At 40.3% G+C, this 23,165-nt stretch overlaps 1 protein-coding gene and 1 long non-coding RNA gene across 2 annotated transcripts in view; one reads left to right on the top strand and one right to left on the bottom strand.

Annotated features, from left to right (window-relative positions):
- frem2a (FRAS1 related extracellular matrix 2a) overlaps positions 1-23,165 on the top strand; it is a 141,252-nt gene that overhangs the window by 64,336 nt on the left and 53,751 nt on the right. The window contains exon 4 of the mRNA XM_047380009.1: positions 15,667-15,897. Within this exon, the coding sequence (XP_047235965.1) occupies positions 15,667-15,897 (231 nt within the window). The remainder of the gene's footprint in view (positions 1-15,666; positions 15,898-23,165) is intronic.
- LOC124876946 lies at positions 12,280-12,937 on the bottom strand. Its single transcript, XR_007040411.1, has 2 exons — positions 12,438-12,937; positions 12,280-12,342 (listed from the first exon to the last, which is right to left on the bottom strand). It is a non-coding gene; the product is annotated as an uncharacterized LOC124876946 (long non-coding RNA).

Raw genomic sequence — 23,165 nt, forward strand, 5'->3', positions numbered from 1 at the left:
ACAGTCACCGGACCTGAACCCAATCAAGATGGTTTGGGGTGAGCTGGACCGCAGAGTGAAGGCAAAAGGGCCAACAAGTGCTAAGCATCTCTGGGAACTCCTTCAAGACTGTTGGAAAACCATTTCAGGTGACTACCTCTTGAAGCTCATCAACAGAATGCCAAGAGTGTGTGGAGCAGTAATCAGAGCAAAAGGTGGCTACTCTGAAGAACCTAGAATATAAGACATATTTTCAGTTGTTTCACACTTTTTTGTTCAGTATATAATTCCACATGTGTTAATTCATAGTTTTGATGCCTTCAGTGTGAAGCTACAATATTCATGGTCATGAAAATAAAGACACCTCTTTGAATGAGAAGGTGGGTCCAAACTTTTGGTCTGTACTGTAAATATATGTTGGGACCACAGCCATGGGTACATCTTGTTAGGGCTAAAGAACACAAGGAACGGAATTAGCACTTTTCTGGAACTTTCAAAATAAATCGCATTAACCTACTTCCAGCACAGTCAGAAACGGGAATAACAGCGGACTTCCCGTGATGTCACTGTCCAAATAAAAATCCCGCTTTTGAAACAAACTGACCTCTTCTACGCAGGTCCCCAGAGGAACTGGACGGAGGGACACAGCGCGCTAATGTCTCTTTGCAGACATTAATCTTCAAACTGGATCCAAGAGTGTCATACGATCACACGATCATATGCACTAAATTAAGTAGGAATGAATTGCTGTTTGTGTATCAGGTATTCATTCATGAACGGGGTAATTAAGGTACAAGCGTTGCTTGACTTTCTCTCTGAGGTCTACAGAAGCAAACTATGTTCTAGAGAGTTCCCAGCAGAGACCCTGAGTGGAGCAGTTTTTCCCAGTCTGAAGGAATGACAACGGGACCGCCTCACCGTGGCTACAGCAGTGTGGCACACCCCCCCTCCCCCTCCCCCTCCCCCTCCCCATCCCCCGCTTGACGTTTGGTTTTGTTTGTGTTGAAAACTCAGCCATCTTAGTGCTAGCACATTATCTGCTCAGCACATGTGCTCAGTTTATGTGTTCTGTGTTTATATTTTTTTTTTGTTAAAACAAACTTTATTTAAAGGGTGATTTTAAACACAGATGATCGACCATAACACGCTATCCACGCTTATGCATTTTAAACCTTTTATTAGTGGTATTTTAAAGGTATGTTTGATTCTGATGATAAGCTATAAGCTTCTTTTGTTAGCTTCAACCACTAACAGCTAAGAACACGTGCTTGCCTATTAAAGATCATTTACCCAAAAAGGTTGTTCGTTTTCAATCTAGGAAATAATATTTCCCTAAATATTATTTTACTAAACTTGATAACTAAGTAAACACCATTAAGCCCCATTTCTCCAGAAAGATTTGGTTTTTATTCAAAATAATATTTCCTTAAATATTATTTTACTGTTTCCTTAATAATATTTCTTTAAATAATATTTTAATACATAAAGGCAGCTAATTAAACACCGTTGAGAATTGGTCATCCAGAAGGTTGGTTTTATTCAGCAAATCATTCTTTAAAATATTATTTTATTAAAATAATATTTTATCTGATCTTGCATTGTGAATGGTTGTCTAAATGTTGCTGATTATTGCCTAAGTTGGTTCCAAGACTAACTTAACTTCAATTCCAGATTCTTCAAGATAATCCTTGGTTCTCAAACATAAATTTTGCATGGTAATGTTGCATCACTCCTTCAGTCATGGTTTTCAACCATCTTTGATCAACTTGTTTATATTGTACATAGCCCATTGGTCCTCCTTATTCTTTCATTCTGCTTGGTAGTTTAGTTGGATTGTTTTAGCATAGTAAAGAGTTTGTTGATTGAAATATGTTTGACTTTGAGTTGACTTATTTTTGTTAATAAATTCTTGTATATAAGAAATTGTGTGAATTAATTCCATGTGTGTACAGAGTTTTGCTGTTCAATAATGTCAGAGCATGGCTCAACCCTTTCAAATTTGTCCTAATGCCACCGCCTCATTGGGCTGGTATTCACAGGACAACCCCTAACAGACCGAAATATTATTTCAGACAACATTAAAGTATTAATATTAAATAATATATTAATATTCATTATATATATATATATATATATATATATATATATATTCTACTTTGCCAATTTACACTATTTTGTGCAGATCTACTTTGCCAATTTACACTATTTTGTGCAGATCAAAAATTAGAGGTTAGAATGCAACAAAATAGGTGAAAAGCAAAGGTGTTTAATACTAGTTTACAAGTTGTTTTTCCCCTCACAGTTAATGAATTAGAACTAGGAAATTAGAGACGCTTGACAATTTGAGTGACTTTGACCTCTGACAAAATACTGAATTAACACATCTCAGACACTGCAGCTCTTATGGGATGTTTTGGTCTGCAGTGGTCAGTAACTATCAAATGTTTTCTGAAGAAGGAACAGTGGTAAAACAGCAGAAACATAGGCAGCCATGGCTCACTGATGCACATGCGGAGTGAAGGGCTGGCCCATGTTGTTCAATCCAAGAGATGAGCTACAGTAGCTACAATTGCTGAACAAATTTGTACTGTTTCTGAGATGAAGGTGCCAGAATACATGATGCATCACTGTTTGTTGCAAATCGGGCTGCATAGCCACACATTAGACAGGGTGCCCAAACTGACCCCGGTACAACACCCTAACAATGGGCATGATTAGCATGAGAGAAGGACAGTTGTGTAATGGAAGAAGGTGTCCTAGTCTAATAAATAATGTTGGTAATAATGTATGGAAAGAAAGCAAGTCGGCAACAGTAGGATGGTCATTTGGGCAATGTTCTGCTTTAGAACTTTGGGTCCTCCCATCCATGTGATTGTTACATAGATATGCATCACCTACCTAGGCATTGTTGGATACCATCTACACCCTTTTTGGAAACAATATTCCCCAATGGCCATCTCTTTTAAACTAGTTCAAGTTGATATGCTTTAAACAAAACAATTTTAAAATCTTGAGGAAGCCCCCAAATTCCCCAGATCTCAATCAAATCAAGCATCCGTGGGGTATGCTGGACAAACAACCTTTAGGGGCCTCGCCTTGCAACTTGCAGGACTTAAAGGAGCTGCTGTTAATATTGTAATGCCACAGCACATCTTCCGAGGTCTAATGGAGCCCAAGCCTTGCTTGGTCAGGGCTGTTTTGGCAGCCAAAAGAGGACCAAGACACTGTTAAGCAGGTTGTCATAATGTTATGCCTGATCGATGTATATTTTTAACTTTCATTCAACTTTTGCTGGAGAACCATTGCTGCAGCATTTTAATAAAAGGTCATGTTACAATGTTTACTTACCTTCAACAACTCTTACCTTTACCCTGCAGCTCACACTTCAAACGGTTCAGTTTCCCAGTGATGTCTGTTTAAAGTACAAGGTCACCCATCCAGTCAGTGTCCTTTAACAGCAAGGCGTCTTACCTTTTGGATTGCATGAACTCTTTGATTTCACTGAAAAGCAACAAAAAGAACTTCAAATTTTTCTCCTGCTGAGCTCTGGATTTCTGTATCCAGAAACAGGTCACCATATTCAACTGACAGATCCTCAAATAGAGCATTCAAACTCCAGTGTTTGTCATTGAAGAAAAATGCCACTTAAAGTGTGGTGTCAGTTCACACTTCCTAAGAACAAGTTCTAGTTCAGTTCACACAGGTTAAAACTGAATTTATGCATGTATACAGTTCACTACCCACATAATTTGAACTAAATTCACAGTCCCACTATTAACTAGCTCTCGTTCATCAATCTTTTTATATAACAGTGTTTAAAACCAGGGCTTTGGTAGCTTGTTTGCATCTGTTTAATAATATTGTATTATCTTTGCTAAAGAAAATGCATTTGTGTGTATTCCCATTAAATGTGATCACATTTACATATTTTCCTCTTTTACAGTGTTGTAATATTTATAGATATGCTCTTTTTTTTCTTTTTGTTTCACACTTAAATGTTTCAGATCAGCAAACAAATTTTATTAGCATATAAAGATAACCTGAGTAAATCTAAAAAGCGGTTTTCAAATGATGACTATTTATGAAAGGAAGAAAGCTATCCACATCAACCTGGTCCTACAGTATCTCTCAAAAGTGAGTACACCCCTCACATTTTTGTAAATTTTGCATGATATCTTTTAATCAGACGAAACTGAAGAAATGATACTTTGATACAATTTAAATTAGTCAGTGTACAACTGGTATAACAGTTTATATATGCTGTCCTTTCAAAACAAGTTATCACACAGCCATTAATGTCTTATGTGCTGGCAACAACTGTGAGTACATCACTAATGTAAGTACACCCCAAATTGTGCCCAATTAGCCTGTTTCCTATTTTTTAATTATGAACACTGAATTCAGCTGAAACATGTGATCCCTGCAGATCTTTAGATGTTGTTCAGGGTTATTTTATGACCTCCTGGAAGAGATGTCAATGCACTCTTTGAAAAATTCTGATACGTTCTGTGTTTTTTTCTGTTTGTGCATAATGGCTCGACTGTGGTCCACTGGAATGTCAAAGCCTAAAATATGATTTTGTGACCCTTTCCAAAATGATATACAGGTCCTTCTCAAAATATTAGCACATTGTGATAAAGTTCATTATTTTCCATAATGTAATGATAAAAATTTAACATTCATATATTTTAGATTCATTGCACACTAACTGAAATATTTCAGGTCTTTTATTGTCTTAATATGGATGATTTTGACATACAGCTCATGAAAACCCAAAATTCCTATCTCACAAAATTAGCATATTTCATCCGACTAATAAAATAAAATTGTTTTTAATACAAAAAACGTCAACCTTCAAATAATCATGTACAGTTATGCACTCAATACTTGGTCGGGAATCCTTTTGCAGAAATGACTGCTTCAATGCGGCGTGGCATGGAGGCAATCAGCCTGTGGCACTTCTGAGGTCTTATGGAGCCCCAGGATGCTTCAATAGCGGCCTTTAGCTCATCCAGAGTGTTGGGTCTTGAGTCTCTCAACGTTCTCTTCACAATATCCCACAGATTCTCTATGGGGTTCAGGTCAGGAGAGCTGGCAGGCCAATTGAGCACAGTGATACCATGGTCAGTAAACCATTTACCAGTGGTTTTGGCACTGTGAGCAGGTGCCAGGTCGTGCTGAAAAATGAAATCTTCATCTCCATAAAGCTTTTCAGCAGATGGAAGCATGAAGTGCTCCAAAATCTCCTGATAGCTAGCTGCATTGGCCCTGCCCTTGATAAAACACAGTGGACCAACACCAGCAGCTGACACGGCACCCCAGACCATCACTGACTGTGGGTACTTGACACTGGACTTCTAGCATTTTGGCATTTCCTTCTCCCCAGTCTTCCTCCAGACTCTGGCACCTTGATTTCCGAATGACATGCAGAATTTGCTTTCATCCGAAAAAGTACTTTGGACCACTGAGCAACAGTCCAGTGCTGCTTCTCTGTAGCCCAGGTCAGGCGCTTCTGCCGCTGTTTCTGGTTCAAAAGTGGCTTGACCTGGGGAATGCGGCACCTGTAGCCCATTTCCTGCACACGCCTGTGCACGGTGGCTCTGGATGTTTCTACTCCAGACTCAGTCCACTGCTTCCGCAGGTCCCCCAAGGTCTGGAATCGGCCCTTCTCCACAATGTTCCTCAAGGTCTGGTCACCTCTTTTAAAGGCCTCAGGAATCTTTTGCAGGTGTTTAAAGTTAACTCGTTGATTCAGATGATTAGGTTCATAGCTCGTTTAGAGACCCTTTTAATGATATGCTAATTTTGTGAGATAGGAATTTTGGTTTTTTTTTTCAGAATCAGAATCAGAAAAGCTTTATTGCCAAGTACGTTTTTGGACATACAAGGAATTTGTTTTGGCGTAGTCGGTGCAATACAGTACAAATTAAACAGTACAAACATATCTACAATATAATATAAATATAAGTGCACAATTTTAAGTGAGTGAGAGTAAATATAGAGCAGTATAAGATGCAAGAGCAATACAACAGTGCAGGTGATCATTGTGCAAGTAAGCAGGAGTCCAAGCTGAGCGTTAATGTAACGCATAGAGTTACAGGTTACAGGTGTCCTGTCAGCAAAAAAAGGGGGGGTGTGGGGGAAAGGGAGAGTGTCAGTGTGGTTTCCGGGCTTTGTTAACCAGGCTGGTGGCAGATGGGAAAAAACTGTTCTTGTGGCGTGAGGTTTTGGTCCGGATGGACCGCAGCCTCCTGCCAGAGGGGAGAGTCTCAAAGAGTCTGTGACCGGGGTGGGAGGGATCAGCCAGAATCTTCCCTGCCCGCTTCAGGGTCCTGGAGGTGTACAGTTCCTGGAGCGACAGTAGACTGCAGCCAATCACCTTCTCAGCAGACCGAATGACACGCTGCAGCCTGCCCTTATCCTTGGCTGTAGCAGCGGCGTACCAGATGGTGATGGAGGAGGTGAGGATGGACTCAATGATGGCTGTGTAGAAGTGCACCATCATAGTCTTTGGCAGGTTGAATTTCTTCAGCTGCCGCAGGAAGAACATCCTCTGCTGGGCTTTCTTGATGAGGGAGCTGATGTTTGGCTCCCACTTGAGATCCTGGGAGATGATGGTTCCCAGGAAGCGGAAAGATTCCACAGTGTCAATTGTGGAGTCACAGAGGGTGATGGGGGCAGGTGGGGCTGGGTTCTGCCTGAAGTTCACAACCATCTCCACTGTCTTTAGAGCGTTGAGCTCAAGGCTGTTCTGGCTGCACCAGTCCAACAGATGGTCCACCTCCCATCTGTATGCGGACTCGTCACCATCAGAGATGAGTCCGATCAGGGTGGTGTCGTCCGCAAACTTCAGAAGCTTGACAGACTGGTGACTGGAGGTGCAGCTGTTGGTGTACAGGGAGAAGAGCAGAGGAGAGAGAACACAGCCTTGGGGGGAACCGGTGCTGATGGTCAGGGAGTCAGAGACGTGCTTCCCCAGCCTCACGCGCTGCTTCCTGTCAGACAGGAAGTCAGTGATCCACCTGCAGGTGGAGTCGGGCACACTCAGCTGGGAGAGCTTCTCCTGTAGCAGAACTGGGACGATGGTGTTGAAGGCAGAGCTGAAATCCACAAACAGGATCCTGGCGTAGGTTCCTGTGGAGTCCAGGTGCCGGAGGATGAAGTGAAGGGCTAGGTTGACTGCATCATCTACAGACCTGTTGGCTCTGTAGGCAAACTGCAGGGGGTCAAGGAGGGGGTCGGTGATGTCTTTTAGGTGTGAGAGCACAAGGCGCTCAAAGGACTTCATCACCACAGAGGTCAGGGCGACGGGTCTGAAGTCATTAAGCCCTGTGGTCCTTGGCTTCTTGGGAACAGGGACGATGGTGGAGGACTTGAAGCAGGCTGGCACATGACATGTCTCCAGTGAGGTGTTAAAAATGTCTGTGAAGACTGGAGACAGCTGATCAGCGCAGTGCTTCAGGCTGGCTGGTGAGACAGAATCCGGACCAGCAGCTTTCCGGGGGTTCTGTCTCCTGAAGAGTTTGTTGACGTCCCTCTCCTGGATGGAAAGAGCCGTCCTCGGCGTGGGTAGGGGGCTGGTGGGGGGGAACTTCAGGGTGGGGGTTGGAGGTGCCAAGGCCCCTCTTGAGGTTGGGGAGGTGGGGGTGGTGGATTGTGGCTGCAGCTGTTGGGGGGCGTCGTGGGAGATGGTTGCAGGACTGTCCCTTTGTCTTTCAAAGCGGCAGTAGAACTCGTTCAGGTCGTTGGCGAGGCGTCGGTCGTTGATGGAGTGGGGGGCTTTCGGCTTGTAGTTGGTGATTTGCTTGAGCCCTTTCCAGACAGACGCAGAGTCGTTGGCTGAGAACTGGTTTTGGAGCTTCTCAGAGTACAGTCGTTTGGCCTCTTTCACTGCCTTGCCAAACTTGTACTTGGCCTCTCTGTATATGTCTTTGTCCCCACTCCTGAAGGCCTCTTCCTTATCCAGTCTTAACCTTCTGAGTTTAGCTGTGAACCAGGGTTTGTCGTTGTTGTAACTCACCCTGGTGCATGATGGTACACAGCTGTCCTCACAGAAGCTGATGTAGGAAGTCACAGCCTCTGTGTACTCGTCCAGACTGTTGGTAGTAGTCCTGAACACATCCCAGTCTGTACAGCCTAAACACGCCTGGAGATTCTCCACAGCCTCACTGCTCCACTTCCTTGTCGTCCTCACAACAGGTTTGCAGAGCTTAAGTTTCTGCCTGTATGCAGGAATCAGGTGGACCATGATGTGGTCGGATTGGCCCAGTGCAGCACGTGGGACGGCGTGATAAGCGTCTCTGATGGTGGTGTAACAGTGATCCAGAATGTTGTCCTCTCTGGTCGGACATTTTATAAACTGTCTGTATTTGGGGAGTTCGTGGGTCAGATTACCTTTGTTAAAGTCACCAGCGACGATTACTAAGGAGTCCGGGTTGGTCCGCTCCACACTCAGTATCTGGTCGGCGAGCATGCGCTGTGCGACCTGCACGTTAGCTTGCGGTGGGATGTAAACACCGACCAGGATGAACGAAGCGAACTCACGGGGGGAATAGAAAGGCTTACAGTTTATGATGAAGGCTTCCAGGTCTGGAGAACAGTGCTGCTGAATCACTGTCACGTCGTTGCACCAACCACTGTTGAGGTAAAAACAGATTCCTCCACCTTTCGCTTTGCCGGAGAGTTCCGTGTCTCTGTCCGCTCTGTAGAGCTGGAATCCTGCCAGCTGCAGCGCAGAGTCCGGTATTAATCCACACAGCCACGTCTCCGTGAAGCACAAAACTGCCGATGAATAAAAGTCCCTGTTTTTCCCCAACAACAGTTGTAGTTCCTCCATTTTGTTGGGAAGTGAGCGCACGTTAGAGAGAAATATTCCAGGTAACGGTGTTCGTAGTTCACGCTGGCGAAGGCGTACCAGCACCCCAGCCCGTTTCCCTCTCTTCCGGCGTTTCACCGCGTGAACAAAGGTGAGCGCACCTTTGACCAGAATGTCCAAATATTCCAGAGCAGTAGGCAGAAATGTTGGAAATAACTCCTCTGGTGTAGTAGCCCTGATGTTCATGAGTTCTTCTCTGGTGAGAGAGCTCCGGATTTTGGCATACAGCTTTTCATGAGCTGTATGCCAAAATCATCCGTATTAAGACAATAAAAGACCTGAAATATTTCAGTTAGTGTGCAATGAATCTAAAATATATGAATGTTAAATTGTTATCATGACATTATGGAAAATAATGAACTTTATCACAATATGCTAATATTTTGAGAAGGACCTGTACATCAATGTTTCTCATCTGTTCCTAAATTCTTTTTAGATCAGGACATAATGTGTTGCTTTTTAAGATAATCTGTATTGTCAGACAGGTTCTGTTTTGGTGATTTCTTGATTCTATATGCCTGGCAATTATCATGCCTGGGTGTGGCCAGTGAAATTTAACTGAGCTTTCCCAACAATGTGGTTACCCACTGTTATTTCGTGATTGAACAAAGTAATGAGTTTGTTTTGAGTAGTTTTTATTCGATCGATTATAAATAAAATCACATTTTAAAAACATTTCCCACCACTGCCGTTATAAGCAAAAAAAAAAAAAGGTATAAAATTTAAACCTACAGACTCAAAACAATTTAGTGTCTCTTAACACATATTTTGGCAAAATCTTCACTCACAAATTTTACTGACCTAATTTCTAAAATGATCAGAAAGCAAAGATAGAAGGAACAGAATGTTTCAAGGTCCACCTTCATCTCTTCATTTGCTGCTGTTGTACCTGTTAATCCACAGCTAGTCTCACTCCCTGCCTGAAGCAGGCTCTCCCAAGGTAGCAACAGAGACAAGGTGCAGAAACACACACACACATAGCTCTTCCCTTAGTGCATAAATGTTGTGACATTTGTCATTGAGAAAAGGTGACAAGACGTAACATTTTCCATTGAATGTAATTTTGTTGTATTATCTTACAAAGACTAGGCAAATATTTCAAGCTTTTGATGTGCAAAGCTTGCTGAGGCAAACTCAATAAGTTCAGCTTTAGTTCATTTGAAATGTGCTTCTACAAAGTGTTGCTTCAGTCGGTTGAATACAGATGAATGTAACACATTTCAAATTTTTATTTGTTGAAATATTGAAAACCGGGTTACTGTAGTGTGTATTTGTAATGTGGCAAAATGTGAAAATGTTAAATGTATTAGTTTTTTTTTATAAGGCACTATAGAATGATTTTATAAGATCTACCGTTATTTGAAATTTAGCTTTAAGTGTACAAAACTACACATCACAGGTTACGTCATTGTTTATTGAAGAAAGATGGAAAATGTGTTTATTGTCATTGCGTGTAAACACAAGACTTAAGAGGCTTCTGCAGAAAGCTACAATTAAAAAGAATGTATAAAAATAAAACCTTACTAATGAAAGAATATTAAGAATAATAATTTATATGAGGAAAAATATATTGTGGTTTTCTGAAACCATACCAGAAATAACATTAAATGACAGCACATTTATATAAATCCAGCCCATGGTGATTCATTAAACTTGAGAAACAGTTGTAATCCTTTTGAGCTAAATTTATACTGTATTCTTAAGAGTGATGAACTTGCAAAGTACTGTCAATGTCTTACATGTTTGTGACGTACTGAAGTACATATCTTCCAGGATCTCTCCATCTTTAACCTGTCATGTCATTTTATTTCCTTTGTGAAACTCGTCCATTTTTAGCATGTGCTTTACATTATTCCTCTCTTCTCTTTGCTTTATGTTCCCTCGTTCTTTTTGTGCTTTGTCCTGTATGAAAAACATGCTGTATACCATTGAGACGCAAAATTAAATGGTGATCTCGATCCTATTTTTTATTCTGCACAAGCAAATAGTATTTTGTGTTTTTGATGCAGTTTTTCTACTTTCTCATTGTTGTAAGAGATAAATGGGGACATGTTAAGAGGTGTACTTTTGCCAGGGTAATATGTATCCTCACTTGTGAGATTTATTCCAGCCTATTTGTTACCAAGTGAGCTGGATGAAGAGATAACTGTATTTTACAGAGAGATAGAGGAGAAACTGTTGGGCATTAAACTGCTTTTTCTGCAGTTTGTTTAAATAAGCTTTATCACATTTTTTTTTTTTTTTTGGTAAGTGATTAAGCTAACCACATCAGCAGTTATAAATTACATATTTAAATGGATCAACAGACAAAAATAAGGTAAGCTTGCAGTTTGCCAAGTATTTCTGGGATCTTTTAAGCACCTCTTTGCAACTTTAAACTTTTATTGTGTAGACATAAACATCAGGGTCTTTAAATCTGTGACTAGTAGTCAATGAGATCAAAAGCTTGGAGGGTACATATCCTCCTACACAGAGGCAACCTCAGTATGACCCACAATCTGTGTCTTTTTCCTCCAGGGAGCCCAGCAAGTGTGAAGCAGTAAAGCTCCACAGACTTTATGATCAACCCTCTATCTCTCTCTATTAAGGCACATTTTTATACCTTGTGTCTTTTTTATTTTATCTGGATCAGATTTTTTAGAAAGGACGGTGAAAGTAAATACTTTTTTAATTCTGTGGTTCAATGCATCATGGCATAGCTGAAAGTCTTATGTCTTCAAGTAATGTGTTCCATATCTTGAACCATCACAGTGGTTTGTGTGGTGATGGTCAGCTAGCTATTCAAACATTTGTAGGCAATAACTTAAAGTTGGGTCTGTGCCAGGAAGCCAACCTCTTTAAAGCCTACCATTTCTGATAAGTATATACAATTATCCACCTAAACTTACACCACCTTATTATTGGCTACATAAAGCTTATATAGTAGTTAATCTGCATCTTGCCAAAGGACATTTCAAATATTGAAGTGTATGCATGTGTTTGAGCAAATGCGCATTTTGATCCTTTGTGGATAAGAGAATACACATCTAATGTCACTGCTTGAAATACAAAAAGCCTACATGTTGCCAGTGGCTCCAAGAACATGTTGCTCCAGCAATTTCATATTACAAACTAATCATGGACTTGCATACAAGAGTTCATTGTTCTACACCTTGACTTAAATTTTTTTGCTGCACATGGAGCTTTTTTTTTTTCTCCTTTTATGCTGCCAGAAACCCTTCTTCTGTGATTAGCAGACTTTCTCAGGGCAGGAAACCAGTTCTTGAGAACTGGTTTCCTGCTTGTTTTAGACAATTCCCTGCTCCTACACAACTGTTTCAAATGAATGTTAGCAGGCCCCTGCAGCACTTGATATTAAGTTTAGAGTCATTATTTACATAATAGCTCTGACCCACATACAGAAGAATACTCCAGAGAAAATAGAATGAGTGAAATGATACTTTATTGTGCCACAAAATAATCAGGAACATAAATGGGCGAAACTTCAACTGTAAGGGGAGAGGGGAAGAGAACTGGTGAAAACAGGGAACAAACATAACTGAGCGAACGACAAGAATTTTAGACAGAGAAGTGAACGGCTTACTAAGTAGGTGCGGTCAGGTCAGCAGGGGTAGAGGGATTTGGGATCCAGGTTGTCGTTTTAGAGTTTGTTCTGTTGATTTCTTAGGTACTTTTTGGGTGAGTTTGGAGACAATTGAGTTAGTTCGTTTGTGCAGATACTTGCATTGGAGGGTGGACAGGGTACGCTTATGCTTCTGCTTAGGTCCTGGAGATGGAGGAAGCAGGAAACTGCCAGCTTGGTCGGTAATCCAGACGGGAGCAATAGTTAGGAAACGAAGTCCTCAGAACGTAGATAATCTTGATCACCCAGAAAACTCCTGGACACGAAGTCAGTTGTTCAGTGATATAAATCCAAAGTTCAGATTCTTAGTCTGTGAAGGGACATAAACAAAGTTATTCGAGATCGAAAGACAAAGCATAGACTTAGCATTGGCTGAGCTTGTTACCACAGAAGGCAAAACACTCTGGCATCAAAGTGCTGGCAGCCTCCTGCTAAAGTACTCCTCCAAGCAATCAGCAGAATAAGTCGCACCTGTCCCCCAGCACACCTGAGAATTCCAGCACCATCTGAAACACTGAGACAATGTTACAAGCACAATACAAACACACACACACACACAACCCAGATCCCAACATTCAGGAGGTAATTCAGTCATTTCAATCAGCTGTGTTGGGGCAGAAACATAAAAAACATGCAGTGCCACCCCTGCACCAGCTGGACCAACAGTAAACACTAACAGGAAAACATTATTATACAACCCATCCTTAGTGTGCTTAGAAAGTCACCTGGTTGTCAATCATGCCAGCTGTTTTACCACCTTGACAAACCCTTTATTTGAGGGGTATCTCAATTCCATTACACAGTTTGGCTTGTTATTTCGCAGCTGAAGAATTTCTACCAGCAAAATTACACTGTATTTAAAAAAAGTGATTTCTTTTGGTTGGAACATTACTTCTTGGAAATAAACCTTATTGGAAAGCTTGTTCATTTCTCCTTAAAGGGTGCCACATTTATTGGTTGAGCAAGATAGCTGAGCATGTGGGTCACAATGCTTTGACAACCCACATACTCTTCTCGATCTTCGGGAACCCCATGTGTCATATCTTGCCAGTCTAGGACTAAACTCTATTCTCCGACATGGCAAAGCTCGCCTCAACAGAGTGGGAATTTTTCGAATTTCCTCCCAAATTTGGGAATGGAGTAGGTAATGGACTGCCTGAAGTCCTGACCTAAAAATCATCTTTTAAACACTTGTGGGATCAGCTTGGGTGTGTCATAGTGACCAACATAGCCACATTGGCTGACTTAAGACAAATGCTGGTTGGGAAATGGGATGCCATCACACAGCAGTGTGTAACCAAGCTGATGACCAGCATGCGGAGGAGGTTTCAGGCCTTTCTACCCATGTAGGATTTGTCCATGCAGCAACCAGGCTCTTCTTTAATAAATAAATAAAATGCTACATTTTCACTTAGATTTGTGTATTTAAACTTTAATCACCCAATCCTATAAATTACAAAAAACAAGAGTCAATGGCAAAGTGAGCTGGCTGGCATTGGCTGAGAAGATCTGGTAAGTTTTACATGATCGCAACCCACATACTCAACTCTGCCGCTAAATCCACAAATGCACTTTCCTTTGTAGGTGGCACCATTTAAGGGGGATTAAACAGGCTTTTCTAATAGTATAAAGTAAAAGGTTCATTGCCAGGAAGCCAAGTTATAAGAAACAAATAATTATCAATATATATATATACTTATATAGTAGTGTGTGTGTGTGTGTGTGTGTTCATCTGTTCAAACGTCTAACATCATTACTATAGAGAGGAGTACTTTCCAGCCTTGAATTTATAGTCTCCTTTTTTTATTTAATTTAATTGCTTAGAGTAACATAACATGGCCTAGTGGAGACGGCATGTTCTGAAGTAGCTGAAATAAGCATCATTATCTCTCTCTGCTATTGTACAGAGTTGTGGCTGATAAAGTGTTAACAAAATGCTTCTAAGAGTACTTCTCCAGCTGCAATTTGGCAAACAAGAGAGCCGTGCAATGGATAGTGAGCGGAGGTGAAATATTCATTGGAGTGTCTCTATGATCTGTGCAGGATCTTTTTCAGAGCAGCTGCAGAAACAGAGACTCTTCACACCCTCTTCATGAACTTTTTTAACTACTGCCACCACACAAATGGAACCCCAACATCAAAAGCAGGGCCGACACATTTACCTTGCGTTCTGCCTTAAGCTGTTAAAATGCTAAATTGCTGTTCCGATAATGCACTTTACAGTATTGCACTTATCCTATGTGTATCTGTTTTGTATTTTCCATTATCTATTCACTAGATTGAATTATTTTTCACACTTATCTGGGATACATCCCAGAGAAGCACTCTCATTCTGTCACATGCATTTTAGTATACAATGCAATGACATTAATATTTATTTGATTTGAATGAGTGTGACTGTGTTTTGTTATGTTGTAGCATTGATTTTTAGCTTATATTTTGCATACAATACTCACTGTGCTCATGTTCAATATGTACCCAAACCCATCTGCATATGTTTGTCGCCCTCTTTGTTGTTTGCCCACGCATTAGATCGTCTGAAAAGAGAAAATAAATCCTTTTGTCTTGCTCTCACAGGCACAAGTATGTGTCTAGTGTGGTCATGGTTCTGTTTGGTATCCTAGGGCTTTATGAATGTTAACCAAGAAATATAAACAGCTCATTTCCAGATGTAACACGTTATTTCATAAGTGTTTGCCACCTGCGTCCCCTGTTGTGTTTACCAGTTAGTTAGTTCCCTACATTCAGGGGTGATGTATTATATCTCATAGCATAAAGGTTAGATATATCACATAGAAACTGAGTTACGATAAAGGGCTTTTTCAAATTAAATAAGGAGTCTTTAAGGTGACGATGTGTCACAGAGAGGAAAAACGTGTTTATGTGTATCAAACAACTGTAACTATTCTCTCTCTGTAATAAAGAATAGACCTTATAATAAATATTTCAGTCACAACTTTTTTTACACATTGCACTGTACGTGATCAGTGAAGAAAAACACAGACAGCACTAATTTCCTCACCTCTCTGTTAAAGGGTGTGAATGTTTAATCTGTTTTCCTGTTTCTTTCTCGTGGTTGTCAGTCCCCCATTGCTAGTGTCTTTTTGTTCCCTCTGCATTTACATATTTGTTAAATTTATTTTGTTAGGCTGATTCTTCTTGTGCTTTTTTGTCTTCTGTGTCCCCACAGGCATCGGTACCCAGGATGGTAGTGCAAGAAAGGATGAAGATTTCAAGGGAAAGTCTCAAAGGCAGGTTCAGTTCAACCCAGGACAGACAAGGGCAACGTGGCGCGTCCAGATCCTAACCGACGAGAAGTACGAGCGGGCAGAGACCTTCCAGATTCTGCTGTCAGAACCAGTGATGGCAGTGATGGAGTTTCCCATCTTAGCAACAGTTGAGATCCTAGACCCTGATGATGGTCAGTGTTGTTAATGCACACACCATGTCCTGCAAAATATCCATTAAATCTGTATGAAATTCGTCTTTCTTCAACAACTAACAGTAGAGGATTTATCAAATGAAAGGCAAATAATCAGTTTTTATTGTCCATATATTAAATGTAGAAAAAAAAAAGAAGACATGAAGAACCTGAGATATCTTTTTCAAATGTTGTGTTATCCAGGTTGCTGGTTAATCAGATTCTCTTCATTTACCTAACCATTCTCTTGTGTTTGAAACAGACCCTTTTCGAGATGATGCTGATAAACCTTTGCCGGTTGTCTGTGTCCTGTGTAAGATCAAACTAAATGATGGGTTTGAAGCTCTGTCTTTGAGATTTGGAATTATGTTCCAATGACCCAGAGTCCTATTGATCCCAAATACTTGGGTTGACATGGCTAAACCACTAGGCCAGAGTGTCGCTCTGGCTTACAGAGTGTTGGCACGGTTATTTTATTCTAAAGGACAGAGGAGTGTGAATATATTTACAGACAAACTGTGGGAAACTAATTTCTCAAAAAAAGGTTTTGTAAGAACTGGCTTATTGTCTATTGTGTAACAGCTGCAGAACCAGCTATGGCAGATGACCTTCAGAGTAGCAAAAACAGTCTCACCCAGACTTCCACAAGCATAAGGAAAGAAACAAGATAACCATAAATTTACAGTTATACGATTATGGAAAGGAAAATTTGATGAGACTCAAGGAGATTAGAGCAAAGAAACATTGTTTCCATCACACACAGTTAGCCGGACATGCGTTTAATTGAAAAAGTAAAAAGTAGCTATTTCACAAGCAAGTGTTAGGGTTAGGAATACGGAACTGAACCTATTAGTTTGCTACAGTAAAGAATTGACACCTTTCAGAAATTTGCAACCCATGGAGTGACCTACATGAGGTTTCTGAAACCTCAAGAACAGTGTCAGCAAAAAGAAGAAACTTAACCAGGACAATACCTTTCTAAATACCTTCCTTTGTGCTGATCGATTTTGAAATTTTGCATATGAAAAATGTACATAGACAAAGAGCCATAAAGAAAAAAGAATTCTATAGGTTAGAAATTGTTTTTTTAACTGACCTATTATCTCCACGAAATTACCTTTGGGTTCCACAGGCTAAAAAAGTTTTTAGCACTGTTGCCGCCTAGCAGTAAGGTTCTAAATTCAAACCCTAACCCTATCTATGTGGAGTTTTATGCTTTACTGGCCTGGGATTCTTCTGGATATTCCCACTTCCTCCCACTGTCCAGGAAACATGGATCTTTAAAGTAGCATTAAATTTCCTCCACACACATGGGTTTTGCATAAAAGCCCATAGGCTAAATGCTGTACTCATCTGCCATAGACAGAAGTAGCCCCTACATGGTTTGTGATGATCTAAATTTGACCTATTATTGCTTTTTTTTCAACATTATCTTTTTCCTTGTCTGCTGGGCAACTAATGATTGTGGTGTCTGCTAATTCTTCCATCTCAGGTGGGGATTTCAGCAACTCCTCCACAAGTACTATGGGGCTTTTGGCTGCTTTTTTCATCTATGCGCTCCTTGTCTGTCGTTTAGGTAGATGGCCATGTCTTATAGGTAGATTGGCAGCTGTGCCATAGTCTTTCCATTTTTTAATCAGATAAAAACAGCAGTGTTCTCTGAGATGTTGAAAGCGTGATCTTTTTTATAACCTAACCCTCTTTAAACCTCTCCCCAACACTATCCCTAACCTGTCTGCTGTGTTCCTTGTTCATTATGATGTTTCCTCACCAATGTTCTCTAACAAACGTTTGAGGCCTTCACATAACCGCAATCCTCATAATGTAACATCAGTATCACACTATATTATTAATTGCACACACCTGTGTACTATTTCTGTGACTACTGAAGGCAATGCACTGTGTTTGTTCAGCAATAAAAACACGCTGAATAAATAAGCATGCCACACTTTTGAGTTTTTTGCTTGTAAAACAATTTGAGGACCATATCTAATTTTCTTGCCATTTTATAATTATTTACCACTTTGTTCTAGTCTATCACTTAAAAGCACAGTAAAATACTGTAGATTAAAGGTTGTGATCTTACCACAAAACTTCAAATAGTTCAAGAAGTGTGACTTTTTTTTCCAAAGCACTGTACAACTAAAGCCATCAACTAAAAAAAGGTCTATGAAAAGGCAGCTAATGCATCTACAAGGAAATTACAGTCACCACTTTTTACCTCTAGCTCAAACTGTGACAACTATTTCTAACACCTAAAAGTGCTTTTTGGACAGCGTTGAGGTCCAAAATTGGTTATAGGGTTCCCAGACCGAAACCCTATAACACTCATTGAGTGTTTCACTGAGCACAAATCACACTGAACACACATAAAATGTATGCAGATCAGGTCAGTTTGACCTGAGCGTAAAGAAAATGTGGAATTGCACATAAAGACAAAACAGCAGGACAAAGATAGAAGAAAATGTTTTTTTGTGTAATTTTTACCATCTGGATTGACCTGCTGCAAATATCTGTATTTCCATGTGTTTACATGTTTTCCATTTTTTAACAAGTTGTCTCATTTTGTAGGAATCATTGTCCAACACATATACAATGCTGTGAAAAAGTACTTCCCCCCTAACAGATTTCTTCTGTTGTTGACTTTTTGTCAGGCTTAAACATTTTAGATCATGAACAAACAAAACCTGAATGAACACAAAAAGCTGTTTACCAGTGATTATAACAATTATTACAGGTAAAAAGCTAACCAAACCAACCTGACACCATGTAAAAAAGGAATTGCCCCCAATCGTTATTCAATTCAATTCAGTTCATTTATATAGCGCCAATTCACAACACATGTTGTCTCAAGGCACTTCACAAAAGTCAGGTACATACATTCCAATTAGTCCTAATCATTGAACAGTGCAGTCAGATTAAGTTATTTATTCAAATTGGATAAAAAGTTTTTCTGTCTAAGGAAACCCAGCAGATTGCATCCAGTCAGAGACTTGTAGCAGTCACTCCTCCCGGATGAGTATGTAGAGACAGTGGACAGTCACTGGCGTTGACTTTGCAGCAATCCCTCATACTGAGCATGCATGTAGCGACAGTGGAGAGGAAAAACTCCCTTTTAACAGGAAGAAACCTCCAGCAGAACCAGGCTCAGTGTGAGAGCGGTCATCTGCCACAACTGACTGGGGGTTAGAGAGAACAGAGCAGAGACACAAAGAGAACAAAGAAGCACTGATCCAGGAGTACTTTCTATGGGAAGGAAAAGTAAATGTTAATGGATGTAGCTCCTTTAGTCGTTTCATCTAGAAAGAAAGAACAGATCAACTCTGAGCCAGTTTTCAAGGTTAGAGTATGAAAGAGAGCACATATAATTAGTTACAGTAAAAGCTCAGCCATGTCTAGGAGAAAGAAGGGGTTAAACACTGAAAGACAGGGCCATGTGGATCATCGGTAGAGGGTGAGCTTTAAGTTATAAATGGTAATAAATGGTTGTTCCTCCCTATGACGGCAATGACTGCTCTTGAGCAGTAGCTATGGAAAGATTCTTTTGCATCACAGTACGGGACTTTTGCCACAATATCTCTATCAGATTTGAGTGCAGGTTTTGGGACAGTGCAAAACATTCATTTATTTTTATTTTTTTATTTCTAAGAAATTTAAAGGTGGGCTTGCTGTTGTGTTTTCAATCACTGTCCTGCTGCATAACCCAAGTTCTCTTGAGCTTGTCAGGGTTTGTTGGAGTAGTGTAGGGCCAAGGTGCAGAGTGGACTGAGGAAATGGCATAGTGAGTCTTCTCCATGGTGAGACACCAGGCAAGGGGGAAAGGTGTCGACCAGACCCTCCGGAAGAGAAGGCACCTGTCTGACCCTTCAAAACAGGGAAGCCTTCAGCGTGACGCTCCAGAAGAAGGTTGGAGGTGTCCGCCAGACCCTTCTGAAACGGGGACGGGTACATCTCTGACGTCGCCATTGGCGGGATGAAGTATAAACTGATGTACCCGTGGGAGACAGCATCTGTGATGGCATCAGGATGGCGGAATGGATGCATTTTCTGGGGCCATGGCTGGAGCAGAAACAGGAGAGAAGATTTCCGCCAAAGCTCTCTGACGCCCCATCTCAACAATCTCTGGAGATAATGAATTCTGGGGGAAAAGTTTTCCCCATTCCTCCAGCCTTAAGCTGGTTAGCCACCTTTGACTTCCACCATGGTGAGCTGGGAAAAGTGAGGGGGTGTTGGTACAATGCAGCAATGACTTTCACCCCTTTTAAATACTCTTCTCAGTATTTCTGCTTGGACCTGAAGACCTTCTGTCAGGATTTGTCGGAGTAGTGTAGGACCAAGGTGCAGAGTGGAGTGAGGAAACAACATGGTAAGTATTTTTCAGTTTATTATAAAATAAAGTATCCACTTACAATTTCTGAGATGATAAAGGCAAGGGACAGAAGCTCAGAGGGAGCTCACTAGGGAACAGACAGGTAGCAAGCAGTAGGATCCAGTGGCGAGAGCAGAAAACCAGAGAGCATAAATGCTGAGTGGAGTGGAGAAATGGACCAATGAACTGAGGGAACTAATCAGAAGGAATATGAGGCAGCTGGTGACAGTGGGACTGCAGGGAACTGAGGGAGACTGACTAATTAATACTGATTAGCAGGGATTGCAGGGAGGTAACAGAAAACATCTGAGTGAACAGAAAAGTAAACAATAAAACTAACTAAAGATCTTTAACAGGGGGAACCAGATCTAAAAAGAAATGTAAACTAACACAGGAATGCAGGGAAGTTACAAAAAATGAACAACAGAATGAATCTAATAAATCTGAATGAACAGAAATAAAGCAGAAGTCAGACAGCTTCTATTCAAGAGATTCTTTAATCCTACAGACCTGGCAGTTATGAGGCCTGGCTGCGAGAAGTAAAACTGAACCACAAAAAGTAGTCACAGTGAGTTTATAATTTAACAGGACGCAATTCATTTTTTACTTGGGTCCAGATTGGTTGGCTATCTTTGTTCCTTAATGATCATAATCATTTAAAAACATTTTTGTATTTATTAGGGTTTCTGAATTTATTTAACAACCTGAAAGATTTAAGTTAAACCCAAAAATCAAAACAAAAACACAAGATTTCTAGGGGTTGCAAATATTACTGGAAATACTCTTTTCACAGCACTGTAATTTACTACCATTCCTCAGCTTCTGGTAATAAAACCAGTTTTAGATGTTTTTGTGTGTGAAACTGCAAAAGGCATTTTCACAGGACTGACTAAGGATTATGTTTGAGCTTTATCCTTTCATACATGTGCTGTATGACGGAAAATTTTCTGCTCAGACACTGGTTAGACGAATATGGATATCCTTTTCATCTATATTATATGTAGAAATGTTTCAAATTTCAGGCACACAAATATGAATAAAAAAGAAGGGATTCAACATCTACAGTGCAAACGACTCAAAATTAATTCTGCCATTCGATTGTGCTTTTCATAATAATATATTTGCATACCCAGCCTGCATATAAGATTAAATGCAACACAGTAGAAGAAAAAAAATGTCAGTATAAAACTATCTTCTGCTGATATGGAGTGTTGTGAAATCTTTTAGCTCCGGCATGGAAATTCAATTCTGACATGTTAGCCAGATGAGAGGGGTTTTAGGAAAGATGCATTTAATTTGTTCAGCATGGTGTTTCTAGTTCCTACCCCCCACAAATGAACATGGTGGTTACTTTCCTAAAAAAAAAAGAGTTAGAAGTCTAGCAGTAACATCAGACATCCTGTCCTATTTTTTATTTTTATTTTTTTTGTCTCTTCTCGAAATTGAAACGTTAATGGAATATTAAGTGGAGCTGCTCTGGTCAATCAATGCTAGATTTACTGTTTTGTCACTGTTGTTGGGTTTTTGTATGCGTTATCCCTCTTTTGAGCTCAGCCTAAGTAATTAGAAACATACAACAGTTGCTCTCGTAACTGTCTTTCTCATTTGTCTCTGTATTCTCTTGCTTTCTCTATCCCTGCTTCATTTTCCTGCCTCATTCCGTCTTTCCCCTGTGGGTTAATTATAGTGTGTGTGAGGAGGGGATAGGAGCTGGTTTGTTTTCTGTCATCTCCAGGGATGGTCTAATGTGACAGAAATGTGTTTGTCTGAAACCCAATGGGCCCAGAGAAGATTCGGCAGTGCCTGTGGAATTAACAGTGTGGCCTTTAATGATGAAACTAGCCTTTATGTGATCCTCTGGTTGGCCTGAAAATTCCCTACCTAGAGGACATGTCAGCCTGGTTAATATCAGCTTTAGAGAGCGGAGACGCTAAGCTTTAACTAAAACTTTTCCAAGATTTAGGCGGGCAGAGTTTCTTCTTCTGAGGGCAATGAAAATTTCTGTGTGGCTATGCAAATTGTCAGAGTTTAACTACATTGCTTTACAGTGCTTTACAAAAGTATTCATATTCCTCCAACAATTTTTTTACTTTTTTACTTTTTGGCACTTTACAACCTCAAACGTCAATGTATTGGGGATTTTATTTAATAAACCTAAAGTAATACATTGCAAAAGAGGAACAAAAAAAAAAAATTTTACAGTTACAATCCTGGAAACCGCACGAACATGTTTGCATTCAGCCCCCTGAGTCAATACTTGGTATGACTTTTTATTTAAATTACAGTTGCACATCTTCTGGATTAAGTTTCTGCCAGCTTTGCACAATAGCATAAGGTCAGTGAGGATTGAATGGAGAACATCTGACCAATTATCAAGTCTTGCCATGAATTTTTAATTGCATTTAGGTGTGGATCATTTCAACACATTAACATGCCTTGATCAAAACAATTCCATTAAAGCATTGGCTGTATGGTCAGGGTGACTGCCCTGAAAGGACCTAAACCCCCTGCCCACTCTCAAGTCTTTTGCAGCAGACAGCTTGTTTTCTTCCTCTCATTAATACTCTTTATTTACAACCCCAATTTCAATGAATTGTGGACGTTGTGTAAAACATAAATGAAAGCAGAATGCTATGATTTGCAAATCCGATTCAACCTACATGCAATTGAATACACCATAAAGACAATACATTTTTTGTTTAAATGTATAAACGTTTTTTTGCAAATATTTACTCATTTTGAATTTGATGCTTGCAGAACATTCCATTAAGCTGGGACAAGGGCATGTTTACCACTGTGTTACATCACCTTTCCTTTTAACAACACTCAATCAGCATTTGGGGACTGTGGGTACTAATTGTTGATGCTTTGGAATGCAATTCTTTCCCATTCTTGCTTG

Source organism: Girardinichthys multiradiatus, chromosome 11 (assembly GCF_021462225.1).
Source record: "Girardinichthys multiradiatus isolate DD_20200921_A chromosome 11, DD_fGirMul_XY1, whole genome shotgun sequence".
In the NCBI taxonomy this organism is placed as follows: Eukaryota; Metazoa; Chordata; class Actinopteri; order Cyprinodontiformes; family Goodeidae; genus Girardinichthys; species Girardinichthys multiradiatus.